Below are 22,137 nucleotides of genomic sequence, written 5' to 3' on the forward strand. Positions count from 1 at the left end.
GTAAAGTGCGTATGCAAGTCTCGGTGTGGCAGGAGAGGGCCATGTAAAGTGCGTATGCAAGTCTCGGTGTGGTAGGAGAGGGCCATGTAAAGTGCTTACCGTTGCTTCCAGTCTGCATGCAGTCGACGCCTAGCCGCGTGTTCTTCTCCTTGGCCTGTCGCGACTTGATGTTGGCCAGCGTCTCAATCGGGCTCAGGCCAGAGTTCTCGGCAAGGGCCATGGGGACCTGGTCGAGGGCGTCGGCAAAGGCGCGCATGGCGTACTGCTCGAGGCCGGGGCTCTTGACGGCGGCGTCCTCGACGGCGAGCGAGCAGGCAATCTCGGCGGCGCCGCCGCCGTAGACGATGCGGCTATCGCGCACCAGGTTGCGGACCACGCAGAGGGCGTCGTGCAGCGAGCGCTTGGCCTCGTCGATGATCATCTTGTTGGAGCCGCGGACAAAGACGGTGACGGCGCGGGTGTTGGCGCACTCCTCAATGACCAGCATCTTGTCGCGTGTTGTGCCAAAAGTGAGCTCGCGGACGATGCCGGCGTGGCCGAGCTTCTCGGCGCTGAGGTCCTCGAAGCGCGGGACGATGCGGCCGTTGGTGGCAATGGCGATCAGCTCAATCTCCGGGCCGCCGACCCAGCGCACGGCGGGCAGCTTGTTGGTCAGCAGCAGGTGGTTGGCCTCGTCGTCGAAGCCCCACTGGCAGATGACGACGTTGGCGCCCGTGGCCTTGATCTGGGCAATCATGTCGGTGAACTTGTCGGCCTCGTACGTCTGCAGCTTCTTGAACTCGTCGACAGAGGTGATGTCGAGCTTGTGCTTGGTCTTGGGCTTCGGGGGCTCAAAGGCGCAGGTGAGGATGGCGAGCTTGGCGTCGCGGACCTCGGAGGGCATCTGCGGGTGGGAAAAGTCCTTGTCGATGATGACGCCCTTGACGAGCAGCGTGTCCTCCATGGAGCCGCCGACCTTGCCGTCGACCTTGATCAGCTCAAAGTCGACGTCGCGCCGGTCGAGGTCGGCGACCGACAGGACGGCGTCGACGGCGATCTGGGCAAACTGGTCGTGGGCCTTGGAGACAATCTTGGAGCCGAGACTCGTTCGGGCGACGCGGAACAGCTCCGTGGTGTCGTCCCTGTCGAAGCGGATCTCGTCGCTGATTTCGTCCAGGCGGGCGACGGCGACCTCGCAGGCCTGGTCGTAGCCGTCTGCGATGCGGATCGGGTGGATGCCCTTGTCGATGAGGTCGGCGGCCTGGCCGAGCAGCGCGCCGGCCAGGACGACGACGCCCGTGGTGCCGTCGCCAATCTCGTCGTCCTGCGACTTGGACAGCTCGACGAGCAGCTTCGCGACGTGGTTGGAGATTTCCATCTGCGAGAGGATCGTGGCGCCGTCGTTGGTAACGGTGATGTCGCCGTCGGGCGAGATGAGGATCTTGTCCAGTCCGCGGGGGCCCAGCGACGTCTTGACGAGGTTGGCGACCGTCTGCGCCGCCAGGATGTGCGACTTGACCGCGTCGTTGCCGTGCTGGCGCTTCTTCTTGCCCTGGCTGCGAGGGAGTCAGCGTGGGTCTGCGCAACTCGTCGCTACCGTGTGGCGGCCTACTCGCGGACGATGATGAACGGCCGGCCCGCCTCGTCCTTCATCACCTGTGCTGTTCCTCGTCAGCTGCTGCTGCTGCTGCTGCCTTTATTGCCGGCGCGCTCGCCGTGCGCTCCACGCGGGCGGGAAGGGGGACCGAGGCAGGGCGGTGCGAGGGCCGCTCGGGGGCGTACCGTTGGACATGTCGAGATCTGTCGCGCCGTGGTCAGCATGGCGGCTCTGGCTTTGGCTCTGGCTCTGGCTCTAGCTTTGGCCCTGGCTTTGGCCCTGGCTCTGGCTCTGCCTTGGGCTCTGGCTTTGCGTGCGGCCGTCTGGCCATCTCGCGGGGCCGAGAGAAAGCAGCCGGGCAGTGTCGGAATGGGGGGAGACGTACTCATCGCCATGGCGGCGGGTGTGTGTGACGCAAAGGGGAATGCGACGGGGAATCAACAAGCAAAGACGCTCCAGATGCTGTACACGCGCAGAAAGGCCGTCAATCTACGAGCGACGAGGGGTGGTGGGGGCCGCTGCACCAGCCGCCGACAGCTTGTCCAAAACCAAAACTTTCCCTGCCAAGGCCGGGGTCGCTACCTAGCGGGCGGCGCGCGCAGCCCAGTCGCGTCGTCGAGCAGCTCTCCGTCGCGCGACTGGGACCGTCGATTGACCCATTGCGCTCCCACGCCCGACGCCTCGAAGCCCACGTCCGACACCTCGAAGCCCGCGTCCGACGCCTTGAAGCCCGCATCCAACGCCTTGAAGCCCGCGTCCGACGCCGTGAAGCCCGCGTCCGACGCCTTGAAGCCCGCGCCCGACGCATTGCAGCCCGCGCATCCACGCACTGCAGCCCGCACATCTACGCACTGCAGCCCGCGCATCCACATACTGCAGCCCGCGCCCGCCATGCCGCGTGAGCCCGCCTGCCCGCGCCCGCTGCGCCCACTGCGCCCGTACTGACGCGCCCCAGCTGCCCTGAGCGACGCCGAGTCGTCCGACGCAGACATGCCCGCGACCAAAGCCACCGCGCCCGAGTCCGAGTCCGACGCCGCCGACGACGACGCCGAGTACGCGCCACCCCCAGTCGCCCGCCCGCCGCATGCACTGACCCGGCCCCAGATTCGTCGTCGAGAAGATCATCGGCCACCGCTTCAACAAGGGCGTGCTGGAGTTCGACGTCAAGTGGCAGGGCTACGAGGACCCGCGTGACCGCACCTGGGAGCCCGAGGAGAACATGGAGACGGCCGCCGACGTGCTGAACGAGTACTTTGACGACATTGGCGGCCGCCCCGCGAAGCCCGCAAAGGGCACCAAGCGCAAGGGCCCCGCCGCCGCGGCGAGCGAGACGGGCACCCCCGCGAGCGCCTCGAAGCGCTCCAGAAAGGCCGCCGAGCCCGCCGAGCAGCCGTGGAGCCCGCCGCCGGGCAGCTGGGAGCACGACGTGAGCCACATTGACACGGTCGAGCAGTGCATCGACCCCAAGACGGGCAAGGACGCCAAGTACGCCTACATTGTGTGGAACAACCAGAAGAAGACGCAGCACCCGCTGAAGCACATGTACACAAAGTGCCCGCAGAAGGTACGGTCGCTCCTCGTCCGCCTCGCCACACAGCCCATGCTGACCCTCCCAGATGCTGCAGTACTACGAGTCCCACCTCGTCTTCTCCACACACGACGCAAGCGGCGACGCCATGGACAAGGCGTAGCGACGCCTCGGCGTTGTACTGTGCCTGGGGACCTTGTGGCCACGCCTCGGCGTTGTACTGTACCTCGGGACCTTGTGGCCGCGCCTCGGCATGGTACTGTACCTGGGGACCTTGTGGCCGCGCCTCGGCATGGTACTGTGCCTGGGGACCTTGTGGCCGCGCCTCGGCATCGACCTCTGCATCGCATTCATACCTCGAGACACATTTTGGACATGGCGTTTGGATCGTGGCTCTGCGCATCATGGCTTGGCTTGTGTAGACTATCAATTCCTTCACCTTCTACCATTCAGCACCATCTCCGAGAAAGAGCACAACGTGTGGTAGTGACATTGCCATTCTCTAGTAATAAATAGCCAGCCAGACCGGCGGCACCGGGTATCGCACTCCTATCAGGACAACACGGACAAACCGTCCAACCATCCACAACAAACCAATAAATAGCCGAATAAAGAACAATGAACAATGAAAAGAAAGAAGAAAATGCCCAAACGCCGGCAATGCAACGCCAGTCCAAGCCACCTCACATGTCCATGGTCTTTCCGTCATCAATCGTGACCCTTGTCGTCTTGTCGCAACGCCTACGCAACGCCGTCTTGTCGCAACGCCTACGCCTACACAACGCCTACGCCTACGCATACGCAACGCCTACGCCACGCTCGTCATGTCGCTCCCGCTGCTCGCCGTCCCTTGCCCGACTGCCATCCGCGTCTGCAGGTAGTAGATCAGGTACGCGATCAGCGCGATCAGGATGAAGAGGATGAGGATGATGAGGAAGATGACAATGTTGCGCTTCATCTCTGCAAACGAAGCGAGTGAGGTCGAGGTTGGAGATCGAGTGAGTGATTGAGTAATTCAGTGCTGAGAATCTAAATGCGTCAGAACGCAGCCACACCAGCCCCGGACAGTGGACAGTACATACCAAAGCTTCGTCTTCAGATGTCAGTCAACACGTGACGCGTACTCCAGTACTCAGATGCCGTGGCGATTCGCAGGTCGCGATATGTACTCTTGATAATAATGGCTTGGATATTCGTCAAAACTTGAATGTCAACAGGCGTCGACACACACTTGACCACCCATTTTGTACTGCCCTCCACCCACACCAGCATGGCTGGCGGGGTGGTTGGGGCCCAGCCTTCGCCGCGTTGTGATTGGCCCGCGCGGATGGCTGTACCTGAGACACGTCGTCAGGTACCCGTCCACAATTTTACTACCAGTCTTCCTGCAGCAGGGCTCGATCTTGTTGACGCGATCTTGTTGACGAAATCTTGTTGACGCGATCTTGTTGACGACATCTTGTTGACGCGATGTTGACGCGATCTTGTTGATGCGACCGTGGTATGCGCAATCACCCTCCAGCCCGAGACGAATCTGGTGTCGTAAGCGTGATGTTCGTACCTCGTTGCTACCTGGCACGTGCGCGTTGTTTTACCCGTCATGTGCGCATTGTTTACACCCTATCGCTGTTTACACCCTGTCGCTGTTTACACCCTGTCGCTGTTTACGCCCTGTCGCTGTTTACGTACGTCATACAGCGCTTGCATGTACATTGTAACTGAATCCTACCGCAACTCTCGCCATCACCACCCTCAGAAATCATCCTCGTCCTCCACCAGATTCTGATCGCTGATCTTCCAAAACGCAGTCGGTCCCGCCGGCCCATGCGCATCAAAGTCCTTGTCAAACCACGTCCCAATCACACCTCTCTGCGCCCGCAAGCCGCCGACCTGAATCCCGTCAGACCGCCATCGCTCCTCTCCGCTGTCACCATCAGTAATACTCGGCCCACGCAAGACGGCCGGGGATGCGGACTTACCCGTGAAACACGCTGATCGTCTGCCACCGCACCTCTCCCTCGGGCGTGACGCGCACCGACCCGCGGATCCCCGAGTTCGCGTTCGGGTCCCACGACGCTTCGACCGACCGCGACTTGCCGCTGAAGTGCACAACAGGCATGCCGGGCTGGTCGGACGCGCCCGCCGCCTCGACCGACGTCACTTTGATGTCCATCATGATGTGCCGGATTGCTTCTTCTCTCGCCGTTGGGTCGCGCGGCTGGTCCGATGGCCAGCGGACTGCCTCCTCGCCAAAGTTGAAGTGGTACAGGTCGTTGTAGTCGAGGAAGCAGACGATGCGCGACCACACGCCCGTCACGTTGTAGGGGTCTTTGAGGCGGAGCGGGACGTTGATTTCGCGGGGCAGTGCCGTTGGATACGGCGGTAGCATTGATGCACGCTCCGGGATGACTCCTTCGAACGGGTGCGTCCATGGCGGTCGGAATCTGGACAGAAAGCGACGGCAGCAGAGATTCGAGCTGTAGCCCAGCACGATCATGATGCTCTCGAGCATCTCCCAGTCGACTCTCATGCTCCCGTCGTCGCGAAACGGGCCCCACTCGTTCTCGTCGGTGTACTTGCGCAGGTCGTATACCATCGACCGCGCATACGGGTGAGTCTGGAGCGATCTCCTTCCGCTGGTCGTCGATGTGATGCCAAACAAGCACTGCAGCTTCGCACTCAGCTGGCGGCCTTCTTCATCCTTGGCGGGCTTCTGATGGACTGTCCCCGCACGCGCATAAAGCGACGATCGACTCATGAATGCATCCCGATTTTGCGTGATAGATTCGAACAGATTCGACAGCAGCTGCTGGTTGTTTGAGACGCCCAGCTTGTCAGTTGACGCAGTGGCGACCAGGGAGAGGACCGTCTTGGTTACAAATTCAAACTCATCTCGCTGTGTCTTGTCAGTGAGGTACTGGAGACGAGCAAACGTGGAACCCACCTTCACATCGTTGCTTCCTGATCCCAGTATCTTCTGACATCGTATTGCTCTCTGAAGTTCTACCACCCAATCAGGCTCCGGGTCGTCCGGTCTCTGACGAGGGTCGTCCTATTGACTTGTTAAACTTCAGACACCAAGATACCTTTCCGACGACTTACAAATGTTTTTAAATAGTGTGCCTTGTATAACCGTGTGTTCTTCTTGAGGAACTCATTGAAGCCCACGCTGGTCTGTGCACAGGCGGCAAGGTCGGACGGATCGATTTCTTCAAGGACACAGATTAGAACGTCATAACACAGGTCAAGAAGCTCGGTCATGTCTACAGGCTCCTGCCGACGCATACACAGGCGTTATACAGGCCTTGAATCGAGTGCGCGGCTCTGCGCTGGAGTCTTGTCGTCGTCGTCGTGAGGTCATGTGAAGGTGGGGCAGCTTACCAAGCGCCGACAGCTTTGACCATAGTTCTATCCGAGGTCTTTCCAGCTCTTAACAATAACGGCGACGTCGATAGGCATCTTGTCCGTGACCTTTGTACGCCAATATCAGGATCCAAATGAGGCCGGTTGTAACTATATGTAATGTGCCGACCATGGTCGTTGCAGACCCTGGTAGGGTATAGGGCCGGACTTTCACCTTTCACATTCTGGAGATTCCAAGAGCTAATCAGCATCTGTCGATTCGCAACCTGAGAATTGCACATCTGGCGTTGGGGTCATGATGAAGGTAGGCAACCGCTGTGATCCGGAACAACCGGGTCCATGCCTGCTCTAGCGGTGAGCACTGTACCACAAAACAATCGGGAAGTCGATTTCGTCATTTGTATGGACGAACAGTCTTGTCAGACGCCAGAAGAAGGGAGGTGTCCATCCTCAAAAGCTTGCGACCACGGAGTCCTGCGCACCTGTGCAGCCGTGTGATGATACGTGGAGGGCGTTAACGCGACGGCGATGGGCTGGGAATGTGCTCGACTGGGCGTCATTTGGGCTCCGCACAGAGTTGTAAAGAGTATGCGAGAGCGAGTCTCCAACGACGAGGTCGATCGGCGCTTCTTCACCGTTGGTTGAAACAGGTGTACACGAGCGTCTCCCACGGCAAACTCAGAGGATCGCCTCTGCAGACCCCACGGCTCCACTGCACGATCGCCGTTGCCGCCAGTTCGTAGCTGTAGGTCAGTTCTTCTACAGCAACGACTTTGGCGGTAGACCAACGACTTCGGCGGTAGACCAACGACTTCGGCATCGCAACTTTGGCATTCAACGAGATCACGTGCCATTACATCTCGAAGAGCAGACAATGGGATGACGAAGAGGAGCATCCTCAAGCTCTAGCCACCAAGAGGTAGCATTGCGTGGCTTTGCAGGCTACCAGCTGAGCTTGTTGGAGATGTTTCGTTGGTATGCGCATTTGTTGGTATTCCGCCGAGATGTGCCTTAGCGATCCTTTTTCATCCTTTGGTAGGTATTCAGGCATCGGGAAAAGCCCGTGGCCTGTGGAGTAGGACGTTTCAATAGACTAAGACGCCTCGAAGCTTGGTGTGGTCCGAGATGCAGGGCGCGTTGGGACTGGTCTGTCGGGCGGGGAACTAAAATCTGGGTGTGGGTTTGGTTCTACAAGTCGCTGGAGATGAGAGATGATTTGAAGACAGCGATGTGATGAGATGGTTCTTGCAAGAGCGTTCGACAGAAGAAGTACTTCCAGGCATCAGTCAATATAGTCGACCAGTCGTCCACCCAAGGTTCACATTTCAGCACCCAGGTTCTGAACCACCCTAATGGCACCCCGAATATTTTCGATATCTAAGGCTTGTGCACAAGACTCTCAACGTTGTTGGCTTGCGTACTCGCACATCTACTGGAAAAGCCCATGAGGCGCTTGTGGGCTAGGACGTAATTAGTTGTAAAAGTGTATTCAGCTTCTGGCAGCGTTAGGCGTGCAGCATGGGTGGAGAAGCACGGTTTGTGGAAAGATTTGGCGAAGCCCTTCTACACCTACCTATGAGCTGCGAGACCCTGAGATTTCGCGCATGCTAGGGTACGTATTGGCTGCCTCGAGAAAGGAAGCCGAAGGGGTTGCCCCTGCCACCCTGTGCCGTCTGTCCAGCGCGCCCAGAGATATAGCGGCGGTACGTGGGGAATAAGCAATTTTTCACACAATACCAAGACTCTCTCCACTATGACCATTGAAGGATTCGGCATGATCGGAAGATCCGCGCTGAAGACGAAAGTGACCCTCTACCCGTCAAACAGCGCATCATAGTCCACGCAGCTTGACAAATGCATGACGAACGGTCAGGTGGGCGACCTCGCAGCCCGATGTCTCGATCAGATAATAGATTAGATGAAAATTTGCATCTGATAACCAACGATCACGCCAGCTGTCGCACATGATTGGCTGGCGAACGCCGCTGATGCCGGACGATTATCGAGATAAGATTTTTCCTAGGATCTGGGCCGAGCTTCGGTGAGCTTATTACCGGGGGTTTTCCCGCAAGTGGGCAAGAAGCTTCGCTTGGCCTGCGCTTGCTGGGAAGAAGGAGCCACGCCATGCAACCTTGAAAGGTATTGCCGTTCCCTCACACGCGGCCTCATACACTAGAACACGCGGTGCCAGAGACATTATCCACTTCTGCAATGCGAGTCGACCGACTGCTGTGGGCGGAGCACCCGCCGTGAGTGCGGATCTTCTCCCAGCATGCTTTAAGAGTGCACGCCATCGCCCGCTTGATCTTATCAATCTCCTCCATCCCTTCGAGCCTCACACTCCGGTGCCGACTAGCACACCAGCCTCGAGATGGGTTTCTCTTTCAAGGGCTTGACCACCAGTGCTCTGGTAAACGGCGCAGTGCCCAATCAGCACGCCAACGAGAAGGACATTGCTGATATTCCTGCTGCCGTTGATGGCCACGCCAGCATGGATGTCTCCCGCTTTCCAGACGAGAAAATCGGCGCTCCCAGGTCTCCATCATCCATGTCCGCATCTGATGATGAGTCTCTGAACAAGGTCGACACCCACGCCGAACAGGGTGTTCAGGCCATCCAGGCCGCCACCTTCGTTTGGACCAAGAATGATTTGATTCTGGCCTATGTCTTGTAAGAGTTACAGTCAGAGCACAGTGAACAAAGCTGACAACAAGTAGCATGTGGCTCATCCAGTTCATGATGTCCTTCTTCTCTGGTTGTGTCGGTACCCTTACACCCTATGTCACTTCTTCCTTCCAGGAGCACTCGCTCACTGCTCTGACTGGTGTCATCTCCGGTCTCGTCGCTGGCCTCTGGAAGCTGCCCTACGCCAAGATCATGAACATCTGGGGAAGGCCATGGGCGCTTTGCCTCGGTGTCATCTGCTACATTATGGGTCTCATCATGATGGCTGCTTGCGAGAACGTCCAGACATACTGCGCTGCCTACACCTTCTACTACATGGGCTACAACTCGATTGATTTCTCAATGACCGTCTTCATTGCCGATACCTCTAAGCTTAAGAACCGAGCCCTCTTCATCGGCTATGCCTCATCGCCTTGGCTCATCACCACCTGGGTGTACGGATTTGCTGTCAACCGCATCATTGCTCCCGGTGGCATTGGCTTCAAGTGGGCATTTGGTATCTTCACCATTATCGCACCCTTCGTGTGCGCTCCCTTGATCGCTATGTTCTTCATCAACCAGAACAAGGCCAGGAAGCAGGGTCTGATTACTCCTAACCCTAGCCGTGGCACATTCGGCCAGACTGTCATGTACTATCTCAAGGAGTTCGATGTTGTTGGTATCTTGATCCTTGCTCTCGGTCTCGCCCTCTTCCTCCTCAGTTTCAACCTCTACGCCTACCAGAAGGACCAGTGGAAGTCTCCGATGATCATCTGTTTCATCATCTTCGGCGCTATTCTCATCGGCTGCTTCGCTTTGTATGAGAAGTACCTCGCACCTGTCACCTTCATCCCGTGGTACTTGCTGAAGAACCGCACTGTCATCTTCACCTACACTATGGCCGCTTCGATCTACATTGCCTGGTATATCTGGGACTCTTACTTCTACTCCCTCCTGGTCGTACTGTTCAACCAGCCAGTCGTCCACGCGATCTACATCACCAACACATACACCATGGGCTCGTGTACTATGGCCATCATATTCGGTCTTATGCTCCGCAAGTACGGAAAGCTCAAGATGTACGCTCTGTTCTTCGGTGCACCCATCACAATCCTCGGCTGTGGTCTCATGATCAAGTTCCGCCAGCCCAACGTCAACATCGGCTACATTGTCATGTGCCAGATCTTCATCGCTTTCGGTGGTGGCGTCCTCGTCGTCGCTGAGCAGACCACCCTCATGGCCGTTTCCAAGCAGCAGGATTTCCCCGCTCTCCTTGCCGTCGAGTCTATGATCATTTCAATCGGCGGTGCCATTGGCTCAACCATCGCTGGCGCCATCTGGACCGGCGTCTTCCCTGCTCGCCTCGCGGTGAACCTTGCCGGCACCAGCGCCTATGACAACATCGCCACCATCTACGGCGACATGACTGTACAGGCCAGCTACGCCTGGGGTTCTCCCGAGCGCGATGGCATCAACCTATCCTACGCCCAGACCCAGCGCTACATGCTCATCGGCGGTACTTGTGTCTACGCCACCATGCTCGTCTCCATCGCTCTGTGGCAGAATGTCGATGTCAAGACGATGAAGCAGAGGACCATTGGTCTCTTGTAAACGTGCAGCTGCACCACACGCACTAGCTATGGCGATTGCACGTTTCCACGTTTGCTGTGCCTGGAGCGTAGAAATGTTGGATGTGCTGTAGGCTGAAAAAGTTAGATGAGTTGATGATCTTAATTACGAATTAATTGTAGTCTTTGAACATATGTACTGCCCTGCTTGTGTATGATGCGAGCGCTACGTAAACCGCTAATAATAAGACGTTGAAGACCCTGAACTCCTCCTGATGCATGTTTCCCAATCCATCACACTCTGAACGCACGTCCTCTGCCCTCTCTTCAGCGAAGCAAAAGCAGTCTTTCGGACAACGCGTTTGTTTCAGCATCGGCCTTTTCAGCATGTGAATTCAATCTGTTGGCGCAGCGCTGCGTCCCCAATTCGGGCGAGGCTTCTCGTCGATGCAAACGGCATGCCGTAGCAATGGACGATGGCGACTTTGATCTCGATTTACAAGAGAGCGACAGAGAACAAAGTCATGCTCACAACGACCATAACAGACGCAACATAGTCGCCCGCAGAAAGTGAGGCTCCTGCGCCAGTGCTGGTACTGTTACTCGCACTGTTACTCGCACTGCTAGTCTGCGAAGCTTCAGTAACAGATCCCGTCGCAGTCGCACTGCCCACTTTGGTCGGTATCTCTGCTCCCGTCGTCGCCTTCGCAGGGCGCACACTGGTCGAAGCTGACTGGCTGCCGGGTAGACTTACCGCTTTGCCCTTGGCCTTGCCGGCAATCCAGGTCACAATTTCATCGTTGTGTTCCACGAAGTAGTTGAGATGCTCCATGACGTCTGCGGGCTCGCTGCCGACGGCGCACATTGGGTCGCTGTAGTGGCAGTAGTCGAGGAGTACGGAGGAGTACTTTTGCAGGGAAGAGAGTTGCTCAGGTGTGCGGGCGCGTCGGCCGTCGTAGTTTATGCCTTCGCCAACAGTGAAGTTTTGGTCTCTGCTGCGAACGACGGCGCCGAAGGTGGCTGCTGCAACGACTATGACTCATCAGCATCACGGCAGGATTAGGGGATGGAATTCAACATACTCTGTGAGCCAGGCGAGGACGAGCGGTCTAAAGCCGGGTTGGTGTCCTGAGTGCACTCAAACACCGCACCACCACCTCCACCCAAGATATCCTGTGCAACGGCCGCACCCTGCGAGAAGCCCAGCAGAATCAACTTGCTGTCCGAACACTTCTCTGCATATGCTTTGAGTTGCGCCTGCCCATTCGCTGCGCCTTTGCTAGCTGACTTACACCATTCGTCCTGTCCCCATGCCGTGCTTTTCGCGGGGTACTCGATGTTTTCGAACGTGCAGCCGAGTTCTTTGCAGATCTCGCTGGTCACGTTGCCTAAACGGCCTGGGTAGGGTTCATCGGAGCCCCGCGCAACGAAGACGTGGTAGGGACTGCAGTCACTGGATTGGAAGGCCAGGATTTCGGTGGTGTTGCAGTAGATGCCTGGCTCCGGGTATGCCGCGTCGCAGCGTTGTTGAGCGAAGGCTACTGCGCCGAACAGGGCAATGGAAGAAATGGCGTGGGTTAACATTTTCAAAACGACTGTGCAGAATGAAGTGAAAGAACGCACGAGATCGATCGACCTCAATTATGTACTGAAACTTATCGGTTAGCGATGCGCAAGATGTAAACACAACAGCAACAAAAGAGCGACGGCGAAAGGAGGAAATGCCCATGGTGAGATACTGTGACCTTGTTTTATTGGTATTGCGACTCACACAAGCATGGCCTGCTCCCGTGCGAATCCTGGTTTAGCTAGCCACATAGAGGGCAGCCCAGGGCGCTAGGTGCCGATTACCGCGGCCAAGGAGGGCGCCTTGAGACTGTGGAGTCTCAGAAGAAGTCCAGGCACCAACGGATTCTGGGGATGCAGGAACAGTCGGCATGTGACAAAGGAGATGGCCAGTCGGAGTACGGGAATAGGGGCTGGACCTGCGTGAGCGCTTCTAGGTGGCGCAGGAATTGTTGCTGCTGCTGTTGCTGAAGGAAGTGGCTTTGAAGGGGTCTGAGGGGTGCTGGGTGCGCCTCATTGATGACGAACTGATCCTGACGTAATCATCGATTTGCAGCAGGCACACATACCTACCGAACCGAACACGAATACGAGGACCTACCTGCTCAACAGTGCTGTAATCTGGGCTTGATGCGTTACAACTCTTGCGAATAATGCACAGAACGCATCTATTCTGCAACTTTTGGTGTCCTCTATTTGGACCCGCTGTGACCCGCCATACTCCGGTGTGACAAGGCTGCAGCCGCCCCGCTCGTGCTTCTAGACTTATAGTCATTCAGAGGGTTTACTGAGTTACGAGATGTCCGTAGGTAGCGTTCGAGTACCTCTCTTGTTTTAGAAATGTGACCTGCAGCCGGGTTTGAGGAACCGGTGATGTTTGGGACAATTCCTGTGCAATTAAACGTCAGCATCACTCGTCCCCCCTGTATCTCTTCCGCGAGGTATTCTCGAATCACAGAGCATGCTTTGTCAATGCATCCGCGACGTACAGCACAGTCGAAGCAGCCTCAGTGGAGTGCGAATACATTGCTGAATGCTAGACTTGTACGACAGCTTCAATTCCTGGATCTACGAAGTATTTTCGAAGTCGTGCGAGACGGCGGGAGCGCTGGAATCTGTAGGCTTTGTCTCGACTTCCTGTGCAAGTGTCTGATCGCTCGAATACGCACTTGGCTTTTTCAATTCGACCTCTTCTAGACGCTGGAGACTGTGGCCCTCAGTCAGCAGACCTCCAAGAAGGCACAGTCTAATGAAAGGCGCGTTCATGAAATACATCGACCTGCTAGCCTGAGCATATGCATGCGAGATCTCCCGCTTTTGTGCGGAGGCAGCGCCAAGTGCGTTCAAGTCCGGAGTGTGGTAAGCCATCTGCGAGAGGCTGACGAAGTCTGCAGGCCGATCATTGGTTGGAAGATGCACCAATGCCGATACCTTCGACTAGAAGGACAAGAGTCATGGCGTACTTTGGCGTGTCGACATCGAATATACAGGTCAGGCCAACTCCGAGCGTCCAGCAAAAGAGCCCAAGCCAAATGGTCTCTCCATAACGTCCTTTCCAGGATATATACTGGTCTGAGAGAATCGAAGCTACCATCTATATACCGGTCATTGGTAACAAAAGAGCGCCCGATATAAAAGTTGAGAGTTGGTATGCATTCTAAAAAAAAACAGTGGTACGTAAATACAATTGTGAGTAGTACACAGTGTCGAATAGTGTGGTTTTGTAAAAGCGTTTTTGCGATCGGCGTCGACGTCAAGAGTGAACCTGCTTACGGCCAGGATGTCTGAGAACTAGCTACGGGATGGTTGAGACTTACATGGCATCAACAGCGACTCCGATCTGAAGTAGCTTCCCCCCTCGGATATGGAAATATGTAAAGGATGACAGCTGCAGAGCTAGTGAGGATGTCTAAGTAATCGATCTCCTTGCTAACAGCCTTGAGGCTCGTTGGTGTAGCGTCAAGCCCCCACGACCGATACAGTGCCGCCCGCTCCAGCATCTTACAGTTACTTGTCCAATATCTGTAGATTGTGCAAACATCCCAGACGCTTTCGACAGTCCTCTAGGTGTTTAGAACTCGGCAGGTGCTTGAGAGGCCTTTACTCGCGCGGTCGGCTGTCAGAGCACACGCTTCAACGGCAAGCTCGGAGCGTAGCTTGTGGTCTCGATGATTTTTTCTCGCACGCATCGAATGCGTTGAGGAAGTGATGCATGCTAGATAAGATCAAACGATGGTCGTATCCTCAATCAGATGGCCTGACGATCATCGCCGTCTGACATGGGAATTCCATTCTGCATCGCGGTTGAATACAATAATCAAATGAAAATTCCCATGATCACAAAGTTCGCGGGTTCGATAGCGATAACGTGTGTTCCTGTATAGGGATGGGTGCCAGTCCGGTCGGCTGTGGGAGTGGGCTACGTAGCAGTCATGAACATACCACGTCTCATCACTTCGCCATCATCAGCGCCATTCGCAGTATGAAGATCTCAAAGCCCAGCTCATATACTGCTGAAAGTTTTATTTTGAGCTTCGAGACCTGTTTATTGCCCCTTCTCCCCCTGTCTTCAAAACTGGCTTGCATTGAAAGGTCGATATGCCCGTGGCGACCCCGAGTCCATCGTTCTTAGTAGCATATTCCATGAACCTTAGCAGTTCGTGAGTGCAGAGAGATCCTTGCCATCTTGCCCCATTCCCGGTACAAATAATCAAAGGTGTCCTTCAGGCGTGCTCGTATGTGGCTCTGTTCAAACTACCGAAGCAAGGAAGCAGGTGGAGCTTTCCATCGGTACCCTTCTGATTTTCAGAGCCCCGTCTCGGAGAAGGCACAGCTCGCAGCTTACTGCCGAAAATATAAGGCATCATGAGCAGCTCGCTGTCAGGGAGCTCACAGTAAATCGATGTAGTATTGGCGATTCCGCATTGTGTACTCTGGAGGTATATATCCTTTCTTTAAGATACGCCAAGCGCCACAGGGACTGCTGTACTGATAGTCCTGCTCACCGTTCAAGCAAAAGTCGACATTGAGCGATGTGATGGCATTCACTGATATTATCAGTGTACCTCAAGAATCTAAGACTCGCACTAATACTCTGGTTGAGAGCACGAACTCCTGCGCAACGCAAGTCAACAACCAGGTCATGCAATTCTCTGAGTCTGCTATGCAGCCTTGTATTCTGAGGTGGTTAAGCTAACAAAGCTGCTGCCTCTAATCTTGGTGCCGTCTGCAAGAGCTCCCTTAACTTTCTGGACAAGCTTGACGAACTCAAGGTAAAGAACAACATAAACGCCAAAGGTTATGTCACGAAGGTTGCTGAGATGGAGGCGGCTGCCGCCAAGTTCACTCCGTCATTTATCAATGACTGCAAGCTCCTCCAAGGCGAGTTCAAGGAGCCGATGAAGAAGTACGACGAATGTGACGGGGGCATCAGCGAGGTCAACCACAGGGTCGCCCAACTCGAGATCAGGGCGAGCGGAACTCAGGTGATGATGAGAGGTGATGATGAGAGGTGACGATGTGACATAAATAGCTTCTTGTACGATGGTAACGCAACAATGACAGACGTCGCACTCATTGATCCGTTCTGAATGTTGAAAAGCTTGCATTGGGGGTATCATGAGCAAAATCGCTATGCTAGCGCTGACTGGTTCGTCTACCACTCCAGTCTATCGTCGCATGTCAACCTGACATCCCACCTCTCCTCGCCCTTCCAGACCTCACCACCCTTGTTCACTCCAGCAATGATGGTGCGCAGATCACTGATCATGCCGCCGGGTCCGGATGCAAAGACGTCAGTGCGCCCTCGTACTGTAGAAGCAACAAAGTCGTCAACCGTGAGCCTCAAGTTAGGGCGCGCCTGAATGTGATCCAGGTTTAGCTCTGACTTTGATACACCGTGAACGGAAAGTGCGGACGAGACGGAGGCAGCCGAAGAGTCCGTTGAGTTCGAAATAGTCTGGATCTCTTTGCCCTGGCAACAGCTTTTCGGCTGGACTTCAATGTCAATTTCCTTCGGTGCGCAACAGCTGCCACTCTCCTGAGGCGCACAGCAGCTACCCTTCTCCGGCGAGCAGTCAGTCGCGGTGACCTTCTCGGCAGCTGTAGGTACGTTTGGCTCGTGGTAGTGGTCTTCAGCTGCGCGAGTGACATAGATGTGGATGCCGGTCCTCAGGTTCCGGCACTTTCGCTTCAGAATCGCAAGCTCTGGCGCGACCCAGTCGATGTCGCCGCGGTGGCGGATGACCCAGACGAGGGAGAGTTTGCGATCGCGGTTCTGAGGACGAGAGGCGATGTTGAGGAGGACGGGAAGAACATATGTAATGCCGGTACCGCCGGCGATACAAAGGATGTTTGAATCAGAAGAGAGGTCGCGCATGGTCTGCTCGCCATATGGGCCTTGCAGGACGACAGAAAGGCGAGCATTTCCCACAAGGCTTTCGCTAGCTTCTTGAGGATCGGCAGCGCGTGCAATACGTTTGGCGGAGAGCTCAGCAATCTTACGAGTCTCGCCCTTCTTCGCGCGGAAGATGTAAGAGTGGCGCTGGGTGTCAGCGCCGAAGACGGGAAGGCTGAGCGGGGTGAAGGGATGCGCTTGCCAGATGCTGGACTCGGGAAACATGAGATAGAAGTGCTGGCCAACGGACCAGGAATCCTGAGGGTGATCAAAATCCAAACGGACAACGTCGCCGTTGACATCGTCCTTAAAGAAGGTGATGTCTGCCGGTGCGGCGCGGAAACCCATGTGACCCGAGGGAAGGAAGTTGTAGTGCAGAAGAGCGGTCCTACCGAGGCGGATAGCGCGGTCAATGATCCACACAACCAGACCAGGAATGAGGAAAACCTTCAGCTGCTCCCAGTGACCCCAGCATGCGCCGATGTACACCATAGCCAAGACATAGTGGAGCTTACGGAAAGCCTCATAACCTGTCATGCGAATGCCCCATGGCGTAGATAAGATCACAAGGAATGTGAGAAGGATCATAGCGACTAGGCCCCATATCATATACAATTGGCGGATCCACTTGAGTCCAACAGAAGGCTGGGGCTGGTAAAGTCTGATCTCAATGATGGACCATCCAATGGTGTGCAGGGCGGACTGAGCAAAAATGAGATATCCCAACCAGCGGTGGAGGAAGTTGAAGCTCTGGTAAGGCAGTCCAGTGACCAAAGAAAGGATTGACTCTCGGCTGGATAGCATGATGGAGAGTGGAGTCAGAGCATAAGCAATGACACCCACGCGATCAGACCATGGTCCCAGACTTGTCCGAGTGTTGTAGGTGCCGGCCATGTTCTTTACTGGAGTGATCCATGTGTCGTAGACGATACCAACAAAGGACCAGATGGTAAGATAGCCCACAAGGACTACAAGAGTTAGGACCTGGGTACGTGTGACGCGGCCAAAGATGAATCTGTTGGCATCCGGAAGGAGGTATGAACGAGCATACGATGGAGCTGCTGTTGCAAATCTCTGAAGAGCGTTCCTCCTCTTGTTCACGCCTTCTCCTGCCAATTCTGCTGGAAGCACAACGCCTGATGGGTGTGCGCGCATGAAGTGTCGTCCAATGGCCCAAACGATGAGGACTCCACCGATCGTTGCCCAGATGATGCCGGTGTAGTACATGCCAATGTCGTGGGCAGCATACACAACGTCGAGGTACTTGCAGGACCCGGCATCGTTGACGCAAGGTATCACGCGGTCCGCATACCCCCAGTGCGGTTGCACCTCCGAGGCGGCGCTGATGTTCTGAATGTGTTGACGCGCTGTCAACATCTTCAGGGTGTTGGCCATGGCTGCTCAGATAACAAATTCGTGAGCAAAGATTGGTCGCGGCTACTGTCGCAGCAGACAGTTCCCATGGCTCTATATGAATCTGGCAGTCGACTCATGGTTGCCGCATTTCAGATGGTTGATTGACTAGTCGCGAGATGCCAAGCGTCTGCCGCTCCGCTTGGTGGTGAGAGTGGCTCCTTCCGGCACGCAATAGGCTAGTGTGAGTACCAAACGAGTTTATTTGAGCACGTTCCCCCACATTTAAAGGAGTTTCGCCGGGCCGCTGGCGTTTCCGCCAAGTTGGCTTGAGGCAATTTGTAGTTCTGGTTCGGGCGTTGAGCATGTTTCGGGGAGTTGATATAGCGGCGAGGCCCTGAGTATCGCAGTGGCGTCACAGCTGTCGAGCCTCAATTAAAGCCCCGAGTCCACGTTCCCTTGTGCGCACCTCGTCTGTCAAACCTCATCACCGCGGCGTACCAGCGACTGCACCCCAACGCACATCTCATCATGTCTCACGGCCACAGCTCCAATGCCACAGTTCTCGGCAACAACGAGTGCTCGATGGAGGTACATCAATTGGAACGTCGACTTGTGTTATGGTTGTTGACTTTCATAGATGCTCTGGAATTGGCGCATCGTTGACTCTTGCTTCCTGTCCGGCTCCTGGCACGTCAAGAACAACGCCATGTTCGCTGCATCTTGCATTGGTGCCGCTATGCTCGTTGTAACCCTCGAATTCCTGCGTCGTGTCAGCACTGAATGGGACGCATACCTTCTGCGCACTTTCCAACGGCAATTGCGCATACAGCGAGCAGCACTTGCCGAGACGCCTCTTTCCAACTGCTGCGACGGCCCCTCCTCCACGCTAGGAACCCAGTACGCTACGTTTCGCGCCACTTCGCTGCAACAACTAGCACGCGCCATCATCCATGGAGTAACACTTGGTGTTGCGTATCTGCTCATGCTGATCGTCATGTCTTTCAACGGCTGGATTTTCATCTCGATCATTCTCGGTGCGATTCTTGGGAAATTCCTGTGCGATTGGATGGTGGTCAGGATCCCATTTGAGGCGGTGTTCAGGCAGGAGAAGGATGTCCGACGGGCTTCAGTTGATGCTACTGGACCCACAGGTTGTTGCCGCTGAGCGACAGTAGACGCAGAAGACTGCTTGAAGAAGAAGCAGCAGACATATGATACCCAATCTTGCGAATAACCGATCAACTACCTATCGAATACTGTACTTCAGTGACATCGACGTTGTAGTTTGCGTTGCTCATACTGAACAACTTTGACATAGACTGTCGAATTGTGACTTCGACATGTCCAGTCCCGATACACCCACAAGATCAGCTGTCGTTATCTCGGAGGAGCAAACTTCGATCGAGTTCCAGGAATCAGGTAAAGGCAGACGCATGACGGTGCGTCTCGCCACTGAGGTTTGCCCACCACATTACTCGTTACCTACGTTGAGCAAGTTCTGAAGGTAGCCTGTTCAACATGTCAGCCACAATGCCGCATTCAGAAAGTACACCGAGACAAGCCCAACTTACTAGACATGTTTCTTACATCCAGAGCACCGCGATGTCAATCAGTGTGCGTGTTTTTGAGCAGATAAAGTCCCACTCACACGCTTGGTGGCGTTCCTTCGAGGCTCGGCTGTGCTCCACTTCACAGTCTCGAACGCGTGGGCTTCAGGGCAATTCACACCTGACTGCTTGGCATCGGCGCCAGCGCTTCGAATGTAGCCACCGAAGATTCATCTGACTCGACTTCCACTTGCATCGTGGGTCTCGAACAATCGGAATCTCTCTTCTCTCCTGCCTTACGACAGGTAGACCATGTGCTGTCCATCCTTCAGTGCATCAGTCCCGCGGCATGATGCCACTTTTCCTGCTTGAGGGATGCGAAGTTCGCCTTCAAGAGATTTCGATTTCCCTCATCATAGTCTCGCAAGTCTTTTCGAAGCAGATATGTGCCTCATACCGTCGAAAAAGGCCACAGCAAAATAGCAGCAGTCGTAATGGTAGAGTGCTTTGGATCGGTGAACTGTGGCACACTTGCACAGACGTCAGCAGCCAAATCATTTGCGCCACGCTTTGCTTGTACTAATAGAGATCTGTTGAGAGGTCGAAGATACCGCGCGCAGCTGTGCATTATGTCGTCAAGAAAGATACGCGTCATTCCGTACGAGTTCCACAACTGAGCCGCACGGTTGCTCGAGTAATGGTGGATGGTTTTTCCATACACGTCAGGTTCTTCGTGCAGCTCCTCTACTTCATACTGCTAGTACGCCGGAAGTCCTACGACAATGGCGATGTACTTTGCCTCCAGCTGTTGCGTTGCGTAAAAAAATTCTGATGGCATCATATGTTCGTCCTTGACATCAGCAAGCAGATTCGCCAGCGCTCCGGTGGAGCTGCTCATCCCAAATCGTGGACACTCGTCTGTGTAACGTAAATTGGACATTTGAAGCGCGACTATATCCGGGGCCAGTCGTGTGCTGGAGCGCAAGCTACCGATGCGTATGATGTTGGCGACTTGTGTGAACAGGGCTCGCTCGACTGGTATATCTAGCTGTCTCCTGCCATACAGCTGAACGAGTGCCAGAGCGCCAGAGCGCCTCTCGTGTGCTCTATCCAATTGTCTGGTGTGCCCGCGTCGGCACAGATAATGGTCTCATACTGTAACTGCGTGAGCAGTGTCGGTCGGAGACCGTGATCAACGATTGTATTGCTATCTGTTGTCGTGTTGTGTGATGTCGTGTTGTTGTGTTACATAAGCTCTCAGCTCTCAGGTAAGTGCACTTGCCCACTAGGCAGTGCCTGCTACAACAAGATATCATGTGATCTGAGCCACGTGGTTACACACACAGGCTCAACACCACGACTCATACAAGAACTGCGTCGATTATTGCAATTACTGCATTCGACAACGCGGCATTTATCTTCATTAGGGCATTAGCATACGATCGCTTCGCTTGTGCCATCCAGTAGGTTCCGGTTGTCCCAGCTCCCACGCGAGTCTCGCCAGCGATGCTGCGCGTACTGCTGCTGGCAGAGCCGCATTTCTTCCACTCACGCAATAGAGTCTCGGGAGGTATACAAAATGGCTCCCTGGAATGTAGAAAGGCACGAAATGAGCAAAGCAATATTGTCGATCGATTGCAACAAGCTTGACACTGGCGTGCAAAACGACATGCTCATGTCAGACTCAGGCTCCAGTACGCGAGCGATGTCGGTGGAGCATGGCGCTGGAAATGTAGATCTCAAGTCGGGATTTAAATCGTCCTTAGAGTCGTTCAGAGCCTTGTAGCTCTTCTATGCTCCTCTGATTACCGGTACAGCGGAACTTTCATCGCGGAAGAGCTGGTCAAGAAGGTCGCAGTAGCCCGGACATACGATGCGCATGTGGGGCATTGCGAGCATCCTAGCTTCTTTGTCTAGCACTTCCTGCATAGTCAGCAAAATCTAGGGAGTGTGTTATGTCTATTGAGCTGACCATGATGCGTCTAGTGCGGCGGGTGAAGCAAGCTGCGGGAGGTCGTCAGCGGTAACATAATCCAACGCCTTCTTGCGAAAGGCAACATGAACGCAGGTCGCTTAGCAACCCTTATATAGGAAGTACTTCGTCGACAGATAAAGCACCCAGCGGACATCGCGAGCCCCGCGTGTCTGACGACTGTCCTCAAAGCTTGTCGTGGTCCAGCTGCGCTTATTGACGGATATCCATGAGATGCAATTCGTTTGACAGATGATCATGGCCGGATGGAGTGATCGAAAGTACGCAGGAAGTCACAACAGACCCATATTGTAGACGATGACCAGCGAATAAGCCTTCACCTGCAGGTTACTCGGTTTCGCTGGTGAGGGTGTTGAGCAGTAGTGGAAGGGGCGCACTGCAGCAGGCGCGCTAACAAAGTGCTTAACGTTACCGGTACTTGTCATGAGGGGCATGGCGAACAAACACCAACTCTCCTTGCCCGATTGGATCAGTGTGTGCAGACACCAAAGCTGCGGCAAGATGGATCATAGCAACTTCTCACCCCCTTTAATGCCTCGCTACCTAATAGCCTCAGCATCAAGCCGTTGACTTGATGTCT

At 55.2% G+C, this 22,137-nt stretch overlaps 9 protein-coding genes across 9 annotated transcripts in view; 4 read left to right on the top strand and 5 right to left on the bottom strand.

Annotated features, from left to right (window-relative positions):
- The window catches only part of M421DRAFT_410108 (T-complex protein 1 subunit epsilon), a 2,761-nt gene extending 1,120 nt beyond the window's left edge, over positions 1-1,641 (bottom strand). The window contains exons 1-2 of the mRNA XM_033590378.1: positions 1,592-1,641; positions 100-1,535 (exon numbers count right to left, since the gene is read on the bottom strand). Coding sequence (XP_033442848.1) covers positions 100-1,535; positions 1,592-1,632 — 1,477 coding nt within the window. The 5' untranslated portion in view covers positions 1,633-1,641. The remainder of the gene's footprint in view (positions 1-99; positions 1,536-1,591) is intronic.
- Positions 1,642-2,119: 478 nt separating this feature from the next.
- Positions 2,120-2,681, bottom strand: M421DRAFT_352967 (uncharacterized protein). The gene has a single exon (XM_033589589.1). It carries the CDS (start codon positions 2,566-2,568, stop codon positions 2,155-2,157), a length of 414 nt encoding a protein of 137 aa, XP_033442849.1. The 5' UTR covers positions 2,569-2,681; the 3' UTR covers positions 2,120-2,154.
- On the top strand, positions 2,682-3,267 carry M421DRAFT_77704 (uncharacterized protein; the record flags this gene model as incomplete). The annotated part of the gene is made up of 2 exons (XM_033597350.1): positions 2,682-3,140; positions 3,193-3,267. Coding segments are annotated over 2 exons (534 nt in total), but the record flags the coding sequence as incomplete, so codon positions are not given.
- Positions 3,268-4,856: 1,589 nt separating this feature from the next.
- M421DRAFT_104945 (uncharacterized protein) lies at positions 4,857-6,365 on the bottom strand (the record flags this gene model as incomplete). Its single annotated transcript, XM_033587077.1, has 4 exons — positions 4,857-5,028; positions 5,084-6,000; positions 6,049-6,156; positions 6,207-6,365. The coding sequence occupies 4 exons, from the start codon at positions 6,363-6,365 to the stop codon at positions 4,857-4,859; spliced, it is 1,356 nt and encodes a 451-aa protein (XP_033442851.1).
- Positions 6,366-8,838: 2,473 nt separating this feature from the next.
- Positions 8,839-10,742, top strand: M421DRAFT_104946 (siderophore iron transporter mirB; the record flags this gene model as incomplete). The annotated part of the gene is made up of 2 exons (XM_033587078.1): positions 8,839-9,137; positions 9,185-10,742. 2 exons carry the CDS (start codon positions 8,839-8,841, stop codon positions 10,740-10,742), a joined length of 1,857 nt encoding a protein of 618 aa, XP_033442852.1.
- A 693-nt stretch (positions 10,743-11,435) lies between these two features.
- Positions 11,436-12,268, bottom strand: M421DRAFT_22440 (carbohydrate esterase family 5 protein; the record flags this gene model as incomplete). Its single annotated transcript, XM_033588338.1, has 2 exons — positions 11,436-11,731; positions 11,782-12,268. Coding segments are annotated over 2 exons (783 nt in total), but the record flags the coding sequence as incomplete, so codon positions are not given.
- A 1,102-nt stretch (positions 12,269-13,370) lies between these two features.
- Positions 13,371-13,994, top strand: M421DRAFT_353245 (uncharacterized protein). The gene has a single exon (XM_033589590.1). The coding sequence runs from the start codon at positions 13,565-13,567 to the stop codon at positions 13,898-13,900; it is 336 nt and encodes a 111-aa protein (XP_033442854.1). The 5' UTR covers positions 13,371-13,564; the 3' UTR covers positions 13,901-13,994.
- A 1,926-nt stretch (positions 13,995-15,920) lies between these two features.
- On the bottom strand, positions 15,921-18,056 carry M421DRAFT_77693 (ferric reductase; the record flags this gene model as incomplete). Its single annotated transcript, XM_033597348.1, has 2 exons — positions 15,921-16,231; positions 16,325-18,056. The coding sequence occupies 2 exons, from the start codon at positions 18,054-18,056 to the stop codon at positions 15,921-15,923; spliced, it is 2,043 nt and encodes a 680-aa protein (XP_033442855.1).
- Positions 18,057-18,652: 596 nt separating this feature from the next.
- On the top strand, positions 18,653-19,254 carry M421DRAFT_426741 (Ctr copper transporter; the record flags this gene model as incomplete). The annotated part of the gene is made up of 1 exon (XM_033594485.1): positions 18,653-19,254. A coding segment is annotated over one exon (530 nt), but the record flags the coding sequence as incomplete, so codon positions are not given.
- Between the last annotated feature and the right edge of the window lie 2,883 nt (positions 19,255-22,137).

Source organism: Didymella exigua (genome assembly GCF_010094145.1).
Source record: "Didymella exigua CBS 183.55 unplaced genomic scaffold M421scaffold_65, whole genome shotgun sequence".
NCBI lineage: Eukaryota > Fungi > Ascomycota > Dothideomycetes > Pleosporales > Didymellaceae > Didymella > Didymella exigua.

What these genes read in the sequence shown, in the direction of transcription:
- M421DRAFT_352967 (XM_033589589.1), bottom strand. Translation starts at nt 2,568, where the DNA reads ATGTCTGCGTCGGACGACTCGGCGTCGCTCAGGGCAGCTGGGGCGCGT.
- M421DRAFT_353245 (XM_033589590.1), top strand. Translation starts at nt 13,565, where the DNA reads ATGCGAGATCTCCCGCTTTTGTGCGGAGGCAGCGCCAAGTGCGTTCAA.